The sequence below is a fragment of the Aaosphaeria arxii genome (genome assembly GCF_010015735.1).
Source record: "Aaosphaeria arxii CBS 175.79 unplaced genomic scaffold BU24scaffold_3, whole genome shotgun sequence".
NCBI lineage: Eukaryota > Fungi > Ascomycota > Dothideomycetes > Pleosporales > Aaosphaeria > Aaosphaeria arxii.
This window is the reverse complement of record NW_022983476.1, coordinates 3,815,596-3,834,558: the sequence shown is the minus strand read 5'-3', so window position 1 is coordinate 3,834,558 and position 18,963 is coordinate 3,815,596. Positions and strand designations below refer to the sequence as shown.

The 18,963-nt window shown below is 50.1% G+C and overlaps 3 protein-coding genes across 3 annotated transcripts; all 3 read left to right on the top strand.

The window, feature by feature from the left end:
• Nucleotides 1-6,366: 6,366 nt before the first annotated feature.
• On the top strand, nt 6,367-8,853 carry BU24DRAFT_491222 (ABC1-domain-containing protein). Its single transcript, XM_033533771.1, has 2 exons — nt 6,367-8,276; nt 8,345-8,853. Exons 1-2 carry the CDS (start codon nt 6,716-6,718, stop codon nt 8,599-8,601), a joined length of 1,818 nt encoding a protein of 605 aa, XP_033386549.1. The 5' UTR covers nt 6,367-6,715; the 3' UTR covers nt 8,602-8,853.
• Nucleotides 8,854-10,186: 1,333 nt separating this feature from the next.
• On the top strand, nt 10,187-14,086 carry BU24DRAFT_421223 (putative ubiquitin-protein ligase). The gene is made up of 9 exons (XM_033527672.1): nt 10,187-10,654; nt 10,723-10,761; nt 10,829-10,934; nt 11,018-11,151; nt 11,248-12,451; nt 12,520-12,951; nt 13,005-13,230; nt 13,290-13,459; nt 13,524-14,086. Exons 1-9 carry the CDS (start codon nt 10,618-10,620, stop codon nt 13,621-13,623), a joined length of 2,448 nt encoding a protein of 815 aa, XP_033386548.1. The 5' UTR covers nt 10,187-10,617; the 3' UTR covers nt 13,624-14,086.
• A 2,633-nt stretch (nt 14,087-16,719) lies between these two features.
• On the top strand, nt 16,720-17,810 carry BU24DRAFT_421221 (uncharacterized protein). The gene is made up of 2 exons (XM_033527671.1): nt 16,720-17,184; nt 17,249-17,810. Exons 1-2 carry the CDS (start codon nt 16,901-16,903, stop codon nt 17,472-17,474), a joined length of 510 nt encoding a protein of 169 aa, XP_033386547.1. The 5' UTR covers nt 16,720-16,900; the 3' UTR covers nt 17,475-17,810.
• Nucleotides 17,811-18,963: the final 1,153 nt, after the last annotated feature.

The following is an 18,963-nucleotide window of genomic DNA, read 5'->3' as shown; positions in this document are numbered from 1 at the left end:
ACAATACTTACCTAGACAGGTTGATGAGGAAAAGAAGAATTACGACTCACGAGTAGCAGAGGAGGGAATATAGCGCTAGGGAATAAGGAAGAGAGAGGAATGATAGTGCTCCGGATGGGGACTAGCGCGGGGCATCCCATTATCCGATTATACGGGACATGGGCGGGGATATTGCCTACAGCGAACGTACTCGTAAGAGAGTCAGGATTTGGTTGGAGAGATGCGTTACATGACATGGGTGGTATGAGACTATGGCATTGAGTGGGGGATTGTTCTGAATTACAAGAGTGTTGAATTATATAGATGTCTATTTCCAATTGTACAGTACAGAAAGACATTCGACACTACTCCGTACTCTGTAATGTATTGTCAGCAGTATAACTCTATGGCCAATTACGAATCAGAGGTAAGTGTGTACTGTTGATCTATACGCGTATTACTACGTGGTCCAGAAGTAGTAGTGCTCTGTGTAAGTACTAAGGGCAAAGCAAGGGTTTCTCTCTCTCTGAGTTTCTCTTCGAGTCCTTCCACAAGTACAAGTAGGTAACTAATACAAGTAGAGGTCCCCGGTTAGTTATCTCGAAGGGGACTAGTACGATGCTTGAATCTCCATTGGACCCAGTGGATTGCGGATACCAAGGCCAAGCTTTCCCGGGCACGTGGGGCCTTTGATTGGTTCCAACAGGACCATCTTTCAACCTCATCTCTTCCGGACGACACTCAACAGCCTACCACGACGACCACTCTCCACTTCAACATACGCCCACATCTCACCAGAAAACTTACCAGCACCAAAAAAACCATCCATTATATCCACCTCACACGCCTTATACACTCTATCTATCATGCACATGCATCGTCTCGTGGCCTCCTCACAATGAACCCCTCTCTCTCGCTTCCCGTCATTCGCCCCTCCCTAGGTTTTTCTGCAATATTCCATCGCGCCTAGCACTCCCATCCCTAACATCCCTAACACTTCCGTCCATTCACATCATCTGATCTCCGAGAGGCCCTTGGATTGGACTGTCCTGTCCTGTACATCTTGGTCGTACAGGCTTGCCCTTCTCTTCTTCTTCATTATCATCATCAATTGACCAGAAGATAGAGGGATCTCGCACGTGGAAGAAGACGGAACGACATCTGCAATATCAAAAGACGTTATATAGTCTTTGGGTATATCAGCAGGTACCTCTTTAGGTAAGTATCTCTAAGTATTACAGTATATCCATTACTACAAGCACCACCACATCCATATAGTTACCCACATCAGCCTCCACTACTTTTACTACTGCTACTACTACTCATGGTCACACTTCCACTTCCAGACCGGGGGCCTGTACAGTGTATGTACATGTATTTACATTACATACCTGTTCCTGATTGTTCCAGCCCTGGCAGTAGCTGCATCATACCCACCCAATTATCCTCTTCCTCTCTTCCTCTCCCTTGCTGTATCCTTCTCTTTCTCTTTCTCTCTCTCTATCTTGTTCATTCATTTCCACTTCCATCATTCCCCCTCCCCCCCACTCTCCCACTTCCCTTTCCAATTTTGCGCATCGCCTTCCTCTCCCAAATTTAGCAGCGCTATTCCCCTCGCTGTGACCTCATTCTCATTCCTCGCCCCCCTCTCTCTTCTTTCCTTTTCCTCTACTTCCGACCGAATTCCTTACGAACCGAACCCGAGGCACCTTACGCACATGCACACGCACGTTGCCGCTCCTGCCACTGCCCTGTTCCTGCACAGTGCCTACACCTGCAACTCGTTCCCCATCCTTTCCCCTCCAGGTCCCCGACAGCCAACAGCCTCATCCTGATTTCACCTTTCCTTTTCTTTCCTTTTTTTCGGTCACTTACCTCACCCTATCGGCGTCTTCCAAATACCACAACCTGTCTACGCTGTTTGTGTATGGGTAACTAACGCCGTCTCCAAGCCGCGCACTCTAGTCCGTGCATCATATGCGCTGAGCTGCTACATTCCTGCAAAAGACCTCCATCTGTCTTTCATTTCTCGTTACCATCAAAATGTATGTCTTACTCTTATGGACTCCCCTAGCCTTCGCACCGTCCCTGTCGTCGCCGTGCTACGGAAGACTGCTTCTTCCACTAGTCTCGCGTCCAAGGAGGACAAGACTGACGCAGCTCGCTTTTCTAGGAAGTTTGGCAAGCACATCCAGAAACGGCAGCTGGAGATTCCCGAATATGCTGCCAGCTTTGTCGACTACAAGGCCCTGAAAAAGGTTTGCTCCTCCATCGCCACCATTACTCTCAATTCCACGATTCGTCTTCATCATCCAGATTTCTAACCTCTCTGCCAGCTTATCAAAAAGCTCAGCGCAACTCCAATCATCCCTGCCCAAGGAGAAATCAGCCATGGCCCGGAACATCTTGATCCTCAGACCTCATTACAAGCCAATAAGGCTTCTTTCTTCTTCCGGGTGGTATGCTTTACTCTTTTATCATAGGTGATCATCACTCATGTGTGAATATCTAATTCGTCATAGGAACGAGAACTTGAGAAGGTCAACAAGTTCTATTTACAGAAAGAAGCAGAGGTATATCCGCACAATCCCGGTCCCATTGTATTCACTGGCAGTAACTTACCATGGCCGTAGCTCCGTCTCCGCCTAACTACATTGCTTGACAAGAAAAAGAACATGCAACAGCACCCACAATCAGTCTCCAAGTCGTCATCGAGATACATTGCGCTCGAGGAGGGCCTAAAGCAGTTTAGCATGGACCTCAACAAGCTCGAGGTGATTGGCCCGGTTGGTAGATCCTGCGACAAGGCTAACCAGTGATAGCAATTTGTCGAGATAAACGCGACTGCGTTCTCCAAAATACTGAAGAAGGTTCGTTGTGAATATCCATATCTATTCGTAGTCTTTACCGCCATGCTAACGCTTCTGTGTAGTGGGACAAGATGTCAAAGGTTAGTCGCTCTTCAATTATCACCCACCCACTGACTCCTGTTCTAATTTGGTCTAGTCACGGGAAAAGCAACTCTACCTCTCAAGAGCTGTCGAGGTCCAACCCTGTTTCAATCGTGATGTGATTAGCAATCTTTCCGACCAAGCCACTCAAGCACTTCTTGATTTCTCGGGCTGGGCCGATGGTGACAAGATGCAAGCCGCGCCTGTGCATGTCGAACAAAGCGAGGCAAGGGTTCTTGAACCCTCCTTCGAGATCAACCTCGAACTAGACAACCAGATTGTCCAGGCCATCAACACTTCAAACATCTCAAAAATCGAAGAGTGTCTCTCGAGGTTATCAAAACTGCAGGATTCTCAAGAGCGCATATCGCGCGCGTTCCTCAGCACGATACAAGAGGGCTCAGAGGCGGCACTCAAGATCCTGCTAGACACCAACCAGGTTGACCTCCGACAGGAAGATGAAATCAACGAACGAAACTGCCTGCACAAAGCAGCCATCTACGGCCGATGCGACATAATCAACCACGGCCTTCAAGCTAATGTCAATGTACACGCAACCGACGTGTATGGCCGCATTCCTCTGCATTACGCTTCCATGCATGGCCACGTCGACATAGTTCAAGAGCTCATCAAGACAGCTCCTGACACTGTCAACTTCCGCGACCAGGACAGCTTCACCCCATTGATCCATGCAATTGTGCATTCACAATTGGATTGCGTCAAGATCTTACTCTCCAATGGCGCCGACATAAGCCGCCTAGGTCCAGGGGAACACATCCCGTTGAATCTTTCCTGCCAGTATGCGTCAATAGATATCGTAGAGCTACTGCTCCAGCGACATGCCGAGATGTTGCCCGACGCCGAAGGGCTGTACCCTCAACATCTTGTCGCTCGTTCCGGAAAAACTCCTGAGATGTTGCTCGTCCTCCAAAAATATGGCGCCAATCTCAATCAGGCAGACAAACTCTACCAATGGACACCAATCTTCCATGCCGCAAGCGAAGGTCACGTCGAGTGCGTGAAAACCCTCCTCCAATGTCAGGTTGACGTCGATGTTGTTGACGAGAAGGGCTTATCTGCACTTTACTATGCCACCTGGGAAGGACATCTCGAGTGCATGAGACTCCTCGCTTCAGTCGGACGTGGTGTCGGATTGACAACTCAAAATCAGGTTTCTCCTCAAATATCAACAGCGACCGCATCAGGTACCATGCCTGGTCCTATGGAACTAGAAGGCGATGCAGAAGGCATTCCCGAATTTATTCTACCACCCCCCATAATACCTTTTAGGAGATACGGTCACAATTTTCTGGACACCAAGACTTTCGTAGTCATCAGTTTCGAAAAGCTCGGAAAGGACGCAATACAATTTTACGATGCCCAAAAGTACCCCGCCTCTAGACTTACGATTTCCTCCAAAAGCTCCGATTTGATACCCAGAAATATAATGCTCCCGATCCAAGACGAGTTCAAAGTCATCTCCTTCCAGATTGAAAACATCGATTCGTTCTCCATAGATTTCGACGTCTTTCCTACATTTGGTTCGAAAATAATTGCCCGCGGAGTCGCGTCCTCCAAGGTTTTCACTCACAAGGCAACTAGTTCCGGCCAATGGCATTTGGAGCTTTTTGACCCCCGATTGCGTGCGATAGGTCGAGTAACCTTCGATTACCAAGTCGTCAAGCCATTCTTGGGTATACCTTTGGAAATCACACATTTCGCCACGTACTGGAAGGCCACCAGCCAGCTAGATTCACAACCTCACGCCCTGATCACCGGGTCAAGCCTATCCGGCGAGTATGTTCGTCTCTTTGTGCAGTTGACCGCGGACGGTATTCCCGTGCTCTATCCGACTTGGAAGATCAACCACCAAGGTCTTGAAGTTCCTGTGAATATTCTCACACATGCCCAATTCACCGCCATTGGAGCGTCCCAGAATAGACCTGGATCTCAATTGGATGCTCTACAAAATGCCACTTCCCATGATATACCGAGCATATTCCTTGCCATGGCATCATCTTTCATTACTCTCAAGGAAGCTCTGGCGCTGTTGCCTGCCCATATACACATCGAGCTCCATGTACTATACCCCTCGCGCGCAGAAGAAGAGACGCTCAAGCTTGGCCCAACACCAGATCTGAATGACTTTGCCGACAGCATCCTGACGGTCGTCTTCGAGCATGCGCGAGATCTAAGAGACAATGGTGCAGGCGAAATCGACGGTACCCTGCGCAGTATTGTCTTCAGCTCTTTCAACCAGGACATCTGCACGGTCATCAACTGGAAGCAACCTAACTGTTTGTAACCCCTTCCACAACGTGAAAGAATGACAACTAACTCGGTTCAGATCCCATCCTTCTATGCAACGAACTCGGCGCTGAAGCTTCAAATTCGGCGCTACAAACTCGTGCAGATGCCATCAGCAGCAGCGGACGTACAACTACGTCCGTCAAGGAGGCTGTGCAGATAGCAAGAGACAACAACTTCATGGGTCTCATATGCAGCTCCCGTCTACTCGTACGTTGTCCAATTGATATCACCAAGAATTGAATGAGGTCTCTAACCCTTGACAGGATCTTGCACCCGCACTCATCGAATCTATCAAAACGGCGGGCCTTGTTCTTGTAACTGACAACTCGGATTCCGATAACAACACCGGCAGTAGTGGTAGCTTAGGGATCGCGAGACCAAGTCGAGAATCGGTTCCCAATGGCGTCGATGGCTTCTTGAGATCAAATGGTGTCTTACGATTCAACGAGACTATTGACATGTAGTTGTTCGGACCTCTTGTCTCATCAACAATGCGTCGATTGGCGTGTGCAAAAATTATAACGGTCACTATTTCATTATCATATTCATTTCCCCTTCAATACCTCTTCTCTATTCATCGAAGAGAAATAGTTGAGGAGAAGTCCATCATGCATCTGGGGAGAGTCTCAAGGTTTGGGCGTGAGTCGAATTGAAAGATTGGGTTTCGGCATGAATATAGACAGACTGGGAATTGAGATGGGTTGGCTTTTTGATTTCTTTCCCATTGTCCTTGGTTTTCACACAGCGATATGAAAAGCTTTTATGAAGGCTTTTGGCTAAGATTACGTTAAGGGTCACTGGCTCTAGGCAGATATGCCGATATGGTGGTGATACTCCGCTAGCTATATACCTAGAAAGTTTGCAAGATATGCAACATGTTAAAGTCCATCTCCGTGGCAATTATCAATCAATTGAGGATCGTTATTGCACGCAAATGAAAGCTGAAATTGAGGAAATGGTCACATGTATGCCTACATGATGTACTAATAACATGTTGATGTCTCTCAGGTGCGGTTGTGTTGTGGTTATCGAAAAGTCACTGCCGAGGCTTGGATGATTCGCTAGACTGCGATTACGTCGTTCCTTCCCTCCATCTGCCCACCGCCTCGCCTCGCACTTGCCTCATGAGAAAACCGCCTAAAAAGTTTTTGGGTCCGTGTCCCTGCCCTCTGAATCTCGCCGCCACCAATTCAACAGTCTCCCCCATATTCCAGACTCCGATGGTCGCTTCGTAGTGCACACTTCCCACAGGCATTTGCTTGCTTTGCCTTTCGCCTCCTACAACAACATCTTCGTATCGTGAGCAATTGACCGCCCGGGAGCAACTTCGAAGAGACGTAATTTATCGGTTCATAACTGCCCACCCTCGAACCGCACCCAGAGTTGGTCGTACGACCTCTCCAGCTGCAGCGCGACATTCCACCAAAATACAAGCGACAGTCTACCAAAATGAGTGCATAGATCCAAAGTGAACAATGTTGAGCCTCACGTTTCTTGCCCCTGCATCCTCGGCGGCAGCACGATGGACATGCCGTGCTTGTCTTCGCCGCCAGACTACCACCGCACGTACACCCACGAGTCGAATATCGCAACAGATACCACGGAACAGCTTCGCTACAAAACGATCTCCCTTCAAGGCACCGGCCTCTAAACCCTTACCAAAAAATGCACAACCAGCGACACCAGCATCGACACCCAAGAGCGGCGGAAGCAAGAAGCGAAGACGCCTCGTGATAGGTGTTGGACTAGGGCTCGTTGCAGGAGGACTTCTGGCAGTCAACGAGGATGCCAAACACGCTGTAACGGCTGTAAGGAGGAGTGCCAGGGTGCTGGACACGCTGGGGAAGAATATCTACGACTACCGCCAGACGCTCAAACGCGATTCCGATCCCGACTACGATAACCTCCTCAAGGAATGCCACCTCCGCTGCGCAAAACGAACACTCAAGACACTCGAGAAGAACGGTTCCATATTCATCAAATTGGGCCAGCATCTGAGTAGCTTGAACTACCTCCTGCCATCCGAATGGTGCGATACGTTCATCCCTCTTCAAGACAAATGCCCTGTCTCGTCATATGATAAGATCGAAGAGATGGTGCGCAATGATACCGGTCACTCCTTGTCTGAATACTTTTCGCAGTTCAATGAGTTGCCAATTGGCGCAGCGTCGCTGGCGCAGGTACACACAGCTGTTGTTCGAGCCACGGGGCAGAAAGTGGCGGTCAAGGTCCAACATCCGGCATTGGACGAGTGGGCCAAACTCGACCTTGCCCTGACACGATTCACTTTCGAGACGTTGCGATACTGGTTCCCAGAGTATGATTTGACATGGCTGAGCGAAGAGATGGAGGTTTCTCTTCCTCAAGAGCTCGATTTTGCTCGTGAGGGACAGAATGCGATTCGCGCCCGTCGATACTTCGAAAACGTTCGCGACGCCCCCGTCATCATCCCCGAGGTTCTTTGGGCGAAGCGAAGGATCCTCGTCATGGAGTATGTGAGCGGGCACCGACCGGATGATCTCGAGTATCTTGATTCTCACAACATCGACCGCGACGAAGTCTCCGCAGCTCTGGCCCGCATCTTCAACGAAATGATCTTCGGCACCAATGCACCTCTCCATTGCGATCCACACGGAGGCAACATCGCTGTGCGCCACAACCCGTCCCGGCCTGGAAAGGGCAACTTCGACATCATCATGTACGACCATGGTCTCTACCGGGACATCCCCATGGACATCCGCCGGAGCTATGCGAAGCTGTGGCTCGCCGTGCTTGATTCTGATGAGCCAAACATGCGCAAGTACGCGTACGAAGTCGCCGGGATCGACAGCGAACTCTTCCCTCTGTTTGCGAGCGCAATCACGGGACGAGACTGGTCTGTTCTAAAGTCGGAGACCGGAGTGGCTACTAAGAGGAGTAAAGAGGAAAAGGAGAACATCACGGATGCGCTGGGCGACGGCATGATTGTACAACTTGTTCAATTGTTGGGCAAGGTCCCTCGCGTGATTCTTCTGATCCTAAAGACCAACGATCTGAGTAAGTCTCCATCTACAACATCATATCTACATATGAAGAATCTTGAAATGCTGACGTTTCGACTCTAGCACGCTCCCTTGACGAGAACCTCCACACGCGACAGGGACCACTCCGTACATTCCTCATTCTTGCCCGGTACGCGTCGCGCACGGTGTATGAGGAGCAGCTCGAGAACCTCAAGGCGTCCGGGATCCTGGGGTTGCGCGGGTTCTGGCAGTTCCTGAGGGCATGGGGACGGCACTTCAGGATCGAAGTCAAGCTTGGAGGGTTCGAGCTTTGGCTCAGGGTCAGGGCAGCATTGGGGATGGGGCCGATTGAGGGATGAATGAATGGACGGACTTGTTGCGGAATTGAAGTCAAAGAGTAGTAGAGTAGACACAGGGGAGAGGTGTCACGTTGTTGATATGTATATGTACATACGTTTGTGTGAAAACGAGTGTGGACGGCAGCGGCGAATCAAAGAATACACTACCACAGAGGGCCCCTTTTCTTCTCATTGTTCTTCTTTTTCTTCGCAATGACTTTCAGCATTGGTATGAATTGAGCGTGCACGACATTATATTCAAGTTGATATTTCACGATCGCTACCTACCTACCTACCTAGTGTGTTAGTATAATAACAGCATTCTAGAGGAAGAACAGGAAGGAGAACATGGATGGATGACTCGGCACTGGCGGATGGATGAGACGGATGGGTTTGCGCGACGCCACACTGCACGTACGTACGCATATGCACGGCAGCGCGCATAGGTAGGGAGGTTAACTGTGGCGGCGCGGAGCGGATGGACAGACAGCCATGGGAGTTTAGCTCGTGGAAGAGTCGAGTCGCCCTAGGTACATATGATATGACGGTCGGAGCTGTGGCTTTGATACTACGTACATACTTACGCAGTGGATACTGGGTTCGAGCAAGCAATCAGGGAGGAAAGATATTGATCGATCGTACATGTAAGTCTAAAAGCGATCCAATGAGCATTGCGAAAAATTGGTCTATGAGTGGACGTTTACTAGAACAGGAGAGTAGAGTTGCCATTTAGAGGAGGGAACCATTGGTGCTGGAAGGGGGTGACGTGATGGGATGATTATGGGGAGGTGTCCATCCGGTACACAGCGAAGACATGAGCTCTCTCTATCTCGGAGGTAGCTTGGCAATGATGTCAAACGAGAGCGAGCGAGAATAGGTACGTGACAGGGGTGCGTTGATGGTACGAGTGCGGTTACGGAGAAAGGCGAGCGTGCGTGTTGCAAGTGTGATGGTGTTAGTTTAGATGCAAATGTTAGTGTTGTTATGAGTTGTTAGAGTTGTTGTATCACAGTATATGTTTTGGTGTACGAGTACTCCGTAGTGAGAGTTTGATATCCTGGAAGAAGAAACAGGTCAAGTGGGGTAGAAACGCCAAGATGAGGGCGAATCATGAAGGAAGGAACGAGGGAGGTCAACAGAGTAGGTACATATGATATCATGTAAGCAGATCCTACAGTACGAGTAAGAGGTAGAGGTATGAATGCGATTGCTATCCAGGAAAGGTAAGAAAAGGGGATAGTAAAAGCTTTGCAAGACGATAGTAGAAGAGTTGATTATCGAAAGATTTGCAAGACATTGCATAAGCTTCGCCTGTGTTCCACTTTGCTCGATTACTCCGTACGCACTTTGCTCAGGAATCCACGATTGTGGCGGAACAACAGTGCTCGTATGCTCCGTACCTAAGTTCCTCGTTCATGTAGGTACCTGCCCATCTACCTATCTTCCCACCCATGCACGAGTACCACCGAGTGTCAAGTACCTAGCCACTGTTTTGGAGAAAAGAGGGCAGAGAAGGCGCGCACGTCCCCCGTCTGAACCGCTCAGCCTCCCTCGCACCCTCCCATCCAACCAACAAACCGACCGTCCCTTCCCCTCCCCTCCACTACTCGTCAGTTCACTACCACTCGGTCAGTTCACTCTACTACCACTACTACTACTTCCAACTACCTACTTACCTACTCACTACCTAGACCTAACCTACATCTCTTGGGACTGACTACACCTCTATCCTCACAACAACGCCTTCATAGGCTACCTGTGGCCTCCCATCTATCCACCCACCTATCCCGCCCGCTCATCCATCCATCCACACTCTCTCTCCCTCTCCCTCTTCCTCTTCCTCTCACTCGTACCTCACCTTCATCGCCGCAACACCCTGCGGTTGGTCCCTCTCCGCGCGCTCTGTGAGCCGCTGCATCCTCCTTCTCCGCCTCTACCTCCTCCTCCTCCTCCTCCTCTTCGCCCTTTCTCCTCTCCGTCTACACTCTCCTCTCCGACTCGACTTCATCTTCAACAGCAACAACACCTCCTCCCACCATGGACGGTGCCGGCCAACCCAACCTGCGGATCACAAGTGCGTACCAGAATCCCCCGACCTTTAATCTCTCAGCCCATGAAACATCGCACTAACAACATCTACAGTCATTGCCGCGGATGGCCTCTACAAGCGTGATGTCTTTCGTACGTTGCCATTTCCTGGCTCCCTCTCCCCAACAATAGCTATTCTGCTCACACTCCTCCCTTCTAGGATTCCCGGACCCTTTCGCCGTCGCTACCATCAATGGCGAGCAGACTCGCACCACGAGCGTCATTAAAAAGACGCTGAACCCTTACTGGAATGAGAGCTTCGACATGTGCGTGAAATCCCCCCCGGCCGCCGCAGACGGTGCATCGTATAAACAATGTGCAGAAGAGGAGCTAACATAGACACACACAGGCGAGTGACGGAAGATAGCGTTCTCGCGGTACAGATCTTTGACCAGAAGAAGTTCAAGAAGAAGGACCAGGGTTTCTTGGGTGTCATCAATGTGCGCATAGGGAGCGTTATTGAACTCGATGCCGGCGGAGATGGTAATCAAACACCCTTCTTTTCGCCCCCGCTGCACCGCAAATGCACAAACACAAACACGCCCTGATCATCACCAAGCTAACTTTCCCCTCTTATAGAAATGCTCACGCGCGACCTTAAAAAGTCAAACGACAACATGGTCGTCCACGGAAAGCTCATTCTCAATCTCTCCACCAATCTGGCCGCACCCATCAACCAACCCGCGAACAACACTGCCAGTCGCCCGCCAGCATCGACCAACCCCTCCGCCAACGGCCTCGCCCCGGGAGGTCCCTCCACCCCTCACCAGTCCTCGCAGAACCTCCACCCAGACGTATTCCCTGGACAGGCACGTCCACAGCCCCCCGCCCAGAACAGTTCCCAACGCCTCAGCCAACCCCCACCTTCCGTGCCCACGAACGCCATGGGGCCACCCCCGCCAAGCGCCTCTGCGCCAAGCGCGTCGACACGCGGATACAGTGCTTTCGAAGACGCACAGGGCCGCTTGCCCGCTGGTTGGGAGCGCAGGGAAGATCATCTAGGCAGGACCTACTACGTTGATCACAACACCCGGCAAACGACCTGGATCAGACCCGGCGCAGGTTTCAATGAGACGGATCAGAGGAATGCTTTGGCCGCGCAGACGCAACAGGAGCGAACCCGGCATCAGAACCGTATGCTGCCCGAGGACCGAACCGGAGCCAATTCGCCCACGTTGTCAGAGCGCCAGCCCTCCCCTCCAGGTCCTTCCTCCAATGCCGTGTCCATGATGGCTACAGGAGCCACCACGGCTGGAACTGGAGAGCTTCCGTCGGGATGGGAGCAGCGACATACTCCGGAGGGACGAGCCTACTTCGTTGACCATAACACTCGCACTACCACCTGGGTCGACCCACGCAGGCAGCAGTATATCCGGATGTATGGTGGACAGGCCACGGGTGGAAACAGCACTATTCAACAGCAACCCGTTTCGCAACTTGGACCTCTTCCATCTGGCTGGGAAATGCGCCTCACGAACACTGCTCGTGTGTACTTCGTAGACCACAACACCAAGACCACTACCTGGGACGACCCGCGATTGCCATCCTCCCTGGACCAGAACGTGCCACAGTACAAGCGTGATTTCCGCCGTAAGCTGATCTACTTCCGATCACAGCCGGCGCTCCGTATTGTCTCTGGACAGTGCCATGTGAAGGTTAGGCGAACGCACATCTTCGAGGACTCGTATCACGAGATCATGAGGCAAAGTGCTGCTGATTTGAAGAAACGGTTAATGATCAAGTTTGACGGTGAAGACGGTCTAGATTATGGTGGTCTTTCTCGGTATGTGTACAACCTTTTCGGTCCTTTCCTGTTGCTATTCGACACAGCGATGCTAATATCTACTACAGTGAATTCTTCTTCTTGCTCTCTCACGAAATGTTCAACCCCTTCTACTGCTTGTTCGAGTACTCCGCCCACGACAACTACACCCTCCAAATCAACCCTCACTCCGGCATCAACCCCGAACATCTCAACTACTTCAAGTTCATTGGTCGCGTGGTCGGATTAGCGATTTTCCACCGTAGATTTTTGGATGCTTTCTTCATTGGAGCGTTCTACAAGATGATTCTCAGGAAGAAGGTCGCTCTCCAAGATATGGAGGGTGTGGATGCCGATTTCCACCGTAACTTGGAGTGGATGCTTAACAACGACATCACGGACGCACTAGAGCTCACCTTCTCGACCGATGACGAGAGGTTCGGCGAGACTGTCAGCATTGAATTGAAGCCTGGAGGCGAGAATATCGAGGTCACGAATGAAAACAAGCAAGAATACGTGGAGTAAGTGGCGCAGTTCTATCATTTATGCAAAAAGCAAGCACTGATCATCACAGCCTCATCACCGAGTGGCGCATTCAGAAGCGAGTGGAGGAGCAGTTCCAGGCGTTCGTGTCTGGGTTCAATGAGCTCATCCCACCGGATCTAGTTAACGTTTTCGACGAGCGTGAGCTCGAGCTCCTCATTGGCGGTATCGCCGATATCGATGTCGAAGACTGGAAGAAGCACACCGATTACCGTGGTTACACCGAGAATGACGAGGTTGTTGTCCACTTCTGGAAGGTGAGTTTGTCATTTTGTTATGTGGTATCGAACCGAAAGGCTGATTCGAGAATTTGCAGTGCATCCGAAGCTGGGACGCCGAACAGAAGTCAAGATTGTTGCAGTTCGCGACGGGTACCTCGCGTATCCCCGTCAACGGATTCAAGGATTTGCAGGGTAGCGACGGACCGCGTAGATTTACGATTGAGAAGGCTGGTGAGCCTAATCAATTGCCCAAGTCGCATACTTGGTATGTTATCTCTCAATTCTGCAAACCCAGCATTAGGATATACATCCACTAACGCTCGGCGTAGTTTCAACCGTCTCGACCTCCCGCCTTACAAGTCTTTCGAGTCTCTCAACCAGAAACTTACCATTGCCGTTGAGGAGACTGTTGGATTCGGACAAGAGTAAAAAGACAAAACAGCAAGATTCCTACGTGGAACTTGAAGAAATCTCATCATTTTTATGTTTGCGAGAATGGAGACGACGAAATTCTGTCATGGAAATGTGCTATGGTATATACGCGGCACGGTGAGAGGCCAGATACGTTCATTGTTTAAGGGGAAGTGATGTTGCTCTCGAGCAGGGAGGACTCTGTCGGCGACGACTTAGAAAGAGATACATTGAAGCTGAGCAAGCAAGCGATCTGGATGACGATGTCTGTGTGGTGGAAAAGGGGGGGAGCGAGTTTCCCATGCATTGTGTACAAACAAAATCTATTTCCCTGCGAGACCCGTGTAGGTGCGATGCGCACGCATGCGAAAGAGAGATGGGTTGGTAGTTCCTCGCCCAGGGAATTTGTTGGTAGTTTGTCTGTCACTGATTTTGCTCGTCTGCTTTTCCCCCTTTCCCTTTTCTTTTCTTCTTAAACAAGGAGCGGGCGTCACACATATACTTTTTTCTCTTCCAAATAAATCTAATTGGATTTTCTCGACTGGTCTGATTTTGCTCGAAGTGACTCTTTTTGGCTTGATATCTTGTCTTTCTATCTGTTCAACTGTCGATAAAGATGGGTTGTTTTCATCCTCCCTTTCACATTTTGCTTCTGTCCAGTTTCCATGCGAACTAATATCTCAACGGCCTCAGTGATCTCCTCGGCAACCCTCAACGACACACTGCTAAAACTAAAAACTCAACCCGTGAAGCCATTCATGTTAGTCGAATCGTCCATGGTATGTACGTCTGTACACTTATCCGCTTCTTTTTCTCATTGACTCTATGTCTGATGGGACGGTACTATAGGGGTTACTGTAGTATGAAGTACCCATCGCCTGTGGCTGGTGTTTGTTACATGGCTAATCTTGGTGGATTTGGGTCAAGTTCGGCTTTTGCTTCATGTGAGCGTGGGTTAGTATTGTATCGTGTTCTGTCGTAATGGCGATGTATGGGCTGTCGTTACTGCTGCTGATGCTGCTTTTTTTGTTTACTGTTGTTGCCTGTGAGTTTTGACGCGATGGAGTGTTTCTGGAGTGATGGATTGATACTGTTGATAGCGCTGGTGGTGGTGGTGGTGGTGGGGACTATATTGATGGACACGGGTGCTCATCTATTCAAGAGACGAAGTTTCCTTGATTACGTCGTTTCTGCGTATTCTTGAGACGGGTCTGGTCATGGTTCAACGAGTTTGGTTTTGTGGCAGATGCTCGTCTGTGGTTTTGATGTTGATGTTGATTTGCGGAGTAGGGTATACTTGACTTAACCTGAGTAACAATTAATATTCGATGGGTGGACATTGTGATATCTTCGCTGGGAGATAGACGGGGACTATAGTCGCGCGTAGATGGTAGATTGTAGCTCGTGAATATACCTGGTGAGCTTCTGATCAACTCTGCCCTTTGCTTCCATTCTCATGTGAATATTGCTGTTGCTGTACCAGTTAGTAGGCCACCGAGGCTGTGAGGATTACGATGATATATTTCATTCTCTCTCTATATCTTATGTGGCTGATCATACAAGCGCATAGTAGTTATGTTAAAGCATAGCATCCGAGGCTGAGTAGAGTGGCTGTCGTGAGCCGAACAAACTGGCTTATGTCGTCCCGCCTCACGGTTTCGTTTCGCAATGTCTCGCACCGCATTATCGAGCGCATGTTTCGCCTAGCACTAAAGAGCTGACCTTACGGTGCCTGCGGTCAAAACAGAGGGCTATGAAGTATAGTTACTCTCCGCATAAAATAGATGATGGTCAATGATGTCCCGTTACTGCTGTATGCCTAAATCAATCAGCATTGCCATAATTGTCATTGTGGTTCGCGCGAGCCTTGTCAACTATCGTCGTTGTTTGTTGTTTCCCAACGCCAAGTAGGCGTCCACCCCGGTCGCGGCATGACTCGGGGGAAACATGGAACACGCCATTCCATTTTTATATCTTTATAGGTAGACAATTAATTACTTGGTACGTTACTCAGAGCAAATGTGTGGAATAGGGAGAGGCACCCAGCTATTTTCTCTCGGCTAGGTATGCCCGCCCGCCCCAGAGCCGAGCCAATAATGCATGGCCGACCCGTGGCTCCGAGATATTGAGTTTTTGGCGCGGGCGAATGGTCAACTGTTGGCTGACTTGCTCTCCTCAATTCATACTGTTGCTGCGGTTGTTACTGCTGTTGCTGCTCCACGTTCCGCTTGTTTGAAATGCTTTCAGGGATGTGCGGTTGTTGGTTATGCTAGATTCCTAGAATGGCTTTATGATACTCCCAAGAGAAACCCCTGTACTCGTACAATACAGTCAATCTACTTTGCCAATGTTTTGCAACCCCTCATTATCGGAGTGGCGATCCGAATTCAACGTTTGGATCCCAGTGGTATCACCAACGGGAGAGACATGTTAAGTTATGGTTATACCACGATACTTGCGTACTCTGGATGAACAGGAAAAGCGTCCAGTAGATTAATCTGGTCCTGTCTCCGTCTCTCCCCAACTTTCAACTCCCCAATTCCAATCCCCCTTCCAGTCCCAGTCCCCGTCTTCCCATGTCCAGGCTGGGCTGGCTGGCTGCTGGATTGTATTGTGGCTTGTGCGTTGAGAGATGTAAGGGGGAAAACTAGGGGAACTATTCTCGTAGCAGCGATCGAACGCCCCATTTGGGGTTAGTCTCACGATAATTGTTATGCTCGACCAATATACAGTGTAGTTAGTTTACTCCCATCCATACAATTTCAATCCAGCACAGGGCAAACGGGATTGAGGAGAGGCGAATGAGGAGAGCAGGAGCCGACGGGAGACGGGCAAAGACCGAGCCACATGAGCAAGGGAATGAATGGAATAGGGAAAGGGTGGTAATGTACTGCACGGAGTAGGTAGGGTTGGTAGGGTAATAACAATAATCAATGGCTGACTCTCTTCGTCGTCTGTTTCGTTTCGTGTTGTGTCGTGTTGTGTTGTTAGGAGAAAGTGTGACCCCCTTCCGCGCCCTTGTTCTACTAATAACTACTTTCTTACTTTACTGACTACTCCTTCTTCCTCTCCTTCTCTCTCTCGTCTCTCCGTCTGTCGTTGAACGTTACTTCCTGCATCTACATTCTTCGTTTCCTCAGGGATAAAAACAATCGACCCATCACTCGCTTTGGGCTCCTTTTCACAATAACAACTTTTTAATCATCGTCAACAATCAAAAAGCATTCTATCCCATCCCATCATCTCATACGATCAATCAATTCAAACACAACCACCAACTACTACCATCATCACCATGCGTTACACCGTCCTCGCCATCGCCGCTCTCAGCAGCCTCGCTGCCGCGCAGACTTCCTCTGCCGCCGCCCCAGCTTCCACCGGAGGCTGCGACGCCCAGAACATTGTCGACGCCTGTAAGGAGGGCATCCAGAAGCAGATCGACAACTGCAAAGGAAACGACTGGATCTGCCTCTGCGACAACTACACCAACCTCGCCACTTGCTACAACAACTGCCCCAAGCTCCCCGAGAAGTTCTCCGTCGACCAACAGGTCAGGAGCTACTGCGACGCTGCCGCTCCGTAAGTTTCCCTCCTATGTAATAACTCTTTGGTTGCGTGCGCGTGTACTGATTCGTGATTACAGTGCTAAGGCCGCTTCTTCGTCCTCTGCCGCTGCCGCTGGAAAGACTGCTCCTCCCAGCTCTGCTGGCTCCTCCACCCCTACCGCTACCAACTCTGATGCTTGGAGCACCGCTACCGGAACCAATGCTGCTCAGTCCGCCACCAACAGCCCTGGTGCTGCCGGTGCCTTGATCGCCCCTGCTGGCGGCGTCATGGCTCTCCTCATGGGTGTTGCTGGTCTCTTGTAAGAAGCTCAAGCTGAAGCCAGGGGGAAAAGGATTGTGTATGTTTTAGGCGCAGAGAGTTGGGGAAGTTTGGAGATACCAAAGCCGAGGGAGGTGGATCATAATAAATGAGGGAGCTGTTTCCCAGGCCTGGGGAACAGGGGGTGTTGATAGGGTTGTCGTTTCTTGTAATTGATATCATCTGAATGGAGCGTTTGTCTGCATTTCATAAACCTTCACACAAAACTTGCCTTTCTTTTCCCTGACTTGATTCGCATTGGTGATGATCCTATGACTTAATTGGATGATTTGTTTTCGCGTATAGGGTCGAGTCGCTTCTCCACAATACTTTGTTTCTCCATTCATCCTACCTGACATGGTCGAGGAATGGCCGATCGACCATGCGCAAGAACAGACAGCACCAGACCTTACCTTCAGGCCACCGAGCTGGCTACCAAGAGCAAGTAGAAGGACCCTGAACCATCCACAATTATTCCCGCTCCAGATCTAGGAAGAGAAAGCGTAGCACGAGTATGGAGTAGTTAGTCAGGGTCCGTCTCTTTTCGGTCCTCCACGGAGCGGAATTAGTTGCACGGCCTGTGTTGAGATCGGATGCTGTGGGGAGATGGATGAATGGGTATGAGTCTTAGTTAGTTCGCTGGTTGGCTGGTTGTCACTGACTGTGAAGAAGACCACGAGAGTGTTACGTGGTGAGTTTGTCGTCGCAGTTAGGTTTGCAGTCACGAGATTTGTTCTGGACAAGGGTTCTGGTTTAGTAGAAGTGGATATTGAGGCTGCGGCGAGGCTCGAGGCTGCGGCGAGGCTCGAGGCTGCGGCGAAGCTTGAGGTCGAGTCGGATGAGAGCCTAGAGGCCAGGTGTGCGGCGCATTCGTTAGGCCGGTACAACCCAGAGATTGCGCTGCGTCGAAGGGGAGGGGCCAGCCAGGTAAGTGTAGGTAAACCGTAAGCCTAAGAGGCGAGACTGATGACTGGGTTTCGGTTTGGTTCATGTGACCATTTGTATGTCTTGTTTGGTCATGTCTTGTTTGGTCATGTCTTGGTGTCTATCTATTTGTTTTCGTACTCGTATCTCAGTCTCGTTTCGTGGTGATGATGCTGACGATCGTGACGCAGTATTTGGCGTTCGTTTTGTTGAGCTTCTATTTATGTATTGCAAAGGACGAGAACATTCGTCCGTATGGTAGGAATTTCGATTTCTAATGCTTTTTTTTTTCCCTTGCACGCTCAAAAGAACTACCGAAAGGGGCGACAAAAGAGAAAAGGCAAGATGTGGGCCTGTGTATTGAGAGAATAGTGGAGTGGCCGAATCGACACCGAGTCTAAGAGTACGGGACGAGTAGGAGAAAGGGTATGGACTATTACGGAGTAGAAAGGCGGTGCCGCGAAAAGTAGGGCGACCTGCTCGTATGCTCGCTCATGCCGGATTGCTCGCATGCCTTTGAGCTACTTTTTGACCGGTGCGCAAGATGCTACCCTCCGCGGTAGACCAGGC

Excerpts from the sequence above, each read along its gene's own strand:
- BU24DRAFT_421223 (XM_033527672.1), top strand. The coding sequence starts at position 10,618 with ATGGACGGTGCCGGCCAACCCAACCTGCGGATCACAA. Across the intron at positions 12,452-12,519 it reads GATTATGGTGGTCTTTCTCG|TGAATTCTTCTTCTTGCTCT; the intron begins GTATGTGTACAA and ends TATCTACTACAG. Across the intron at positions 13,460-13,523 it reads TTGCCCAAGTCGCATACTTG|TTTCAACCGTCTCGACCTCC; the intron begins GTATGTTATCTC and ends CGCTCGGCGTAG.
- BU24DRAFT_421221 (XM_033527671.1), top strand. The coding sequence starts at position 16,901 with ATGCGTTACACCGTCCTCGCCATCGCCGCTCTCAGCAGCCTCGCTGCC. Across the intron at positions 17,185-17,248 it reads TACTGCGACGCTGCCGCTCC|TGCTAAGGCCGCTTCTTCGT; the intron begins GTAAGTTTCCCT and ends TCGTGATTACAG.
- BU24DRAFT_491222 (XM_033533771.1), top strand. The coding sequence starts at position 6,716 with ATGTTGAGCCTCACGTTTCTTGCCCCTGCATCCTCGGCGGCAGCACGA. Across the intron at positions 8,277-8,344 it reads CCTAAAGACCAACGATCTGA|CACGCTCCCTTGACGAGAAC; the intron begins GTAAGTCTCCAT and ends TTTCGACTCTAG.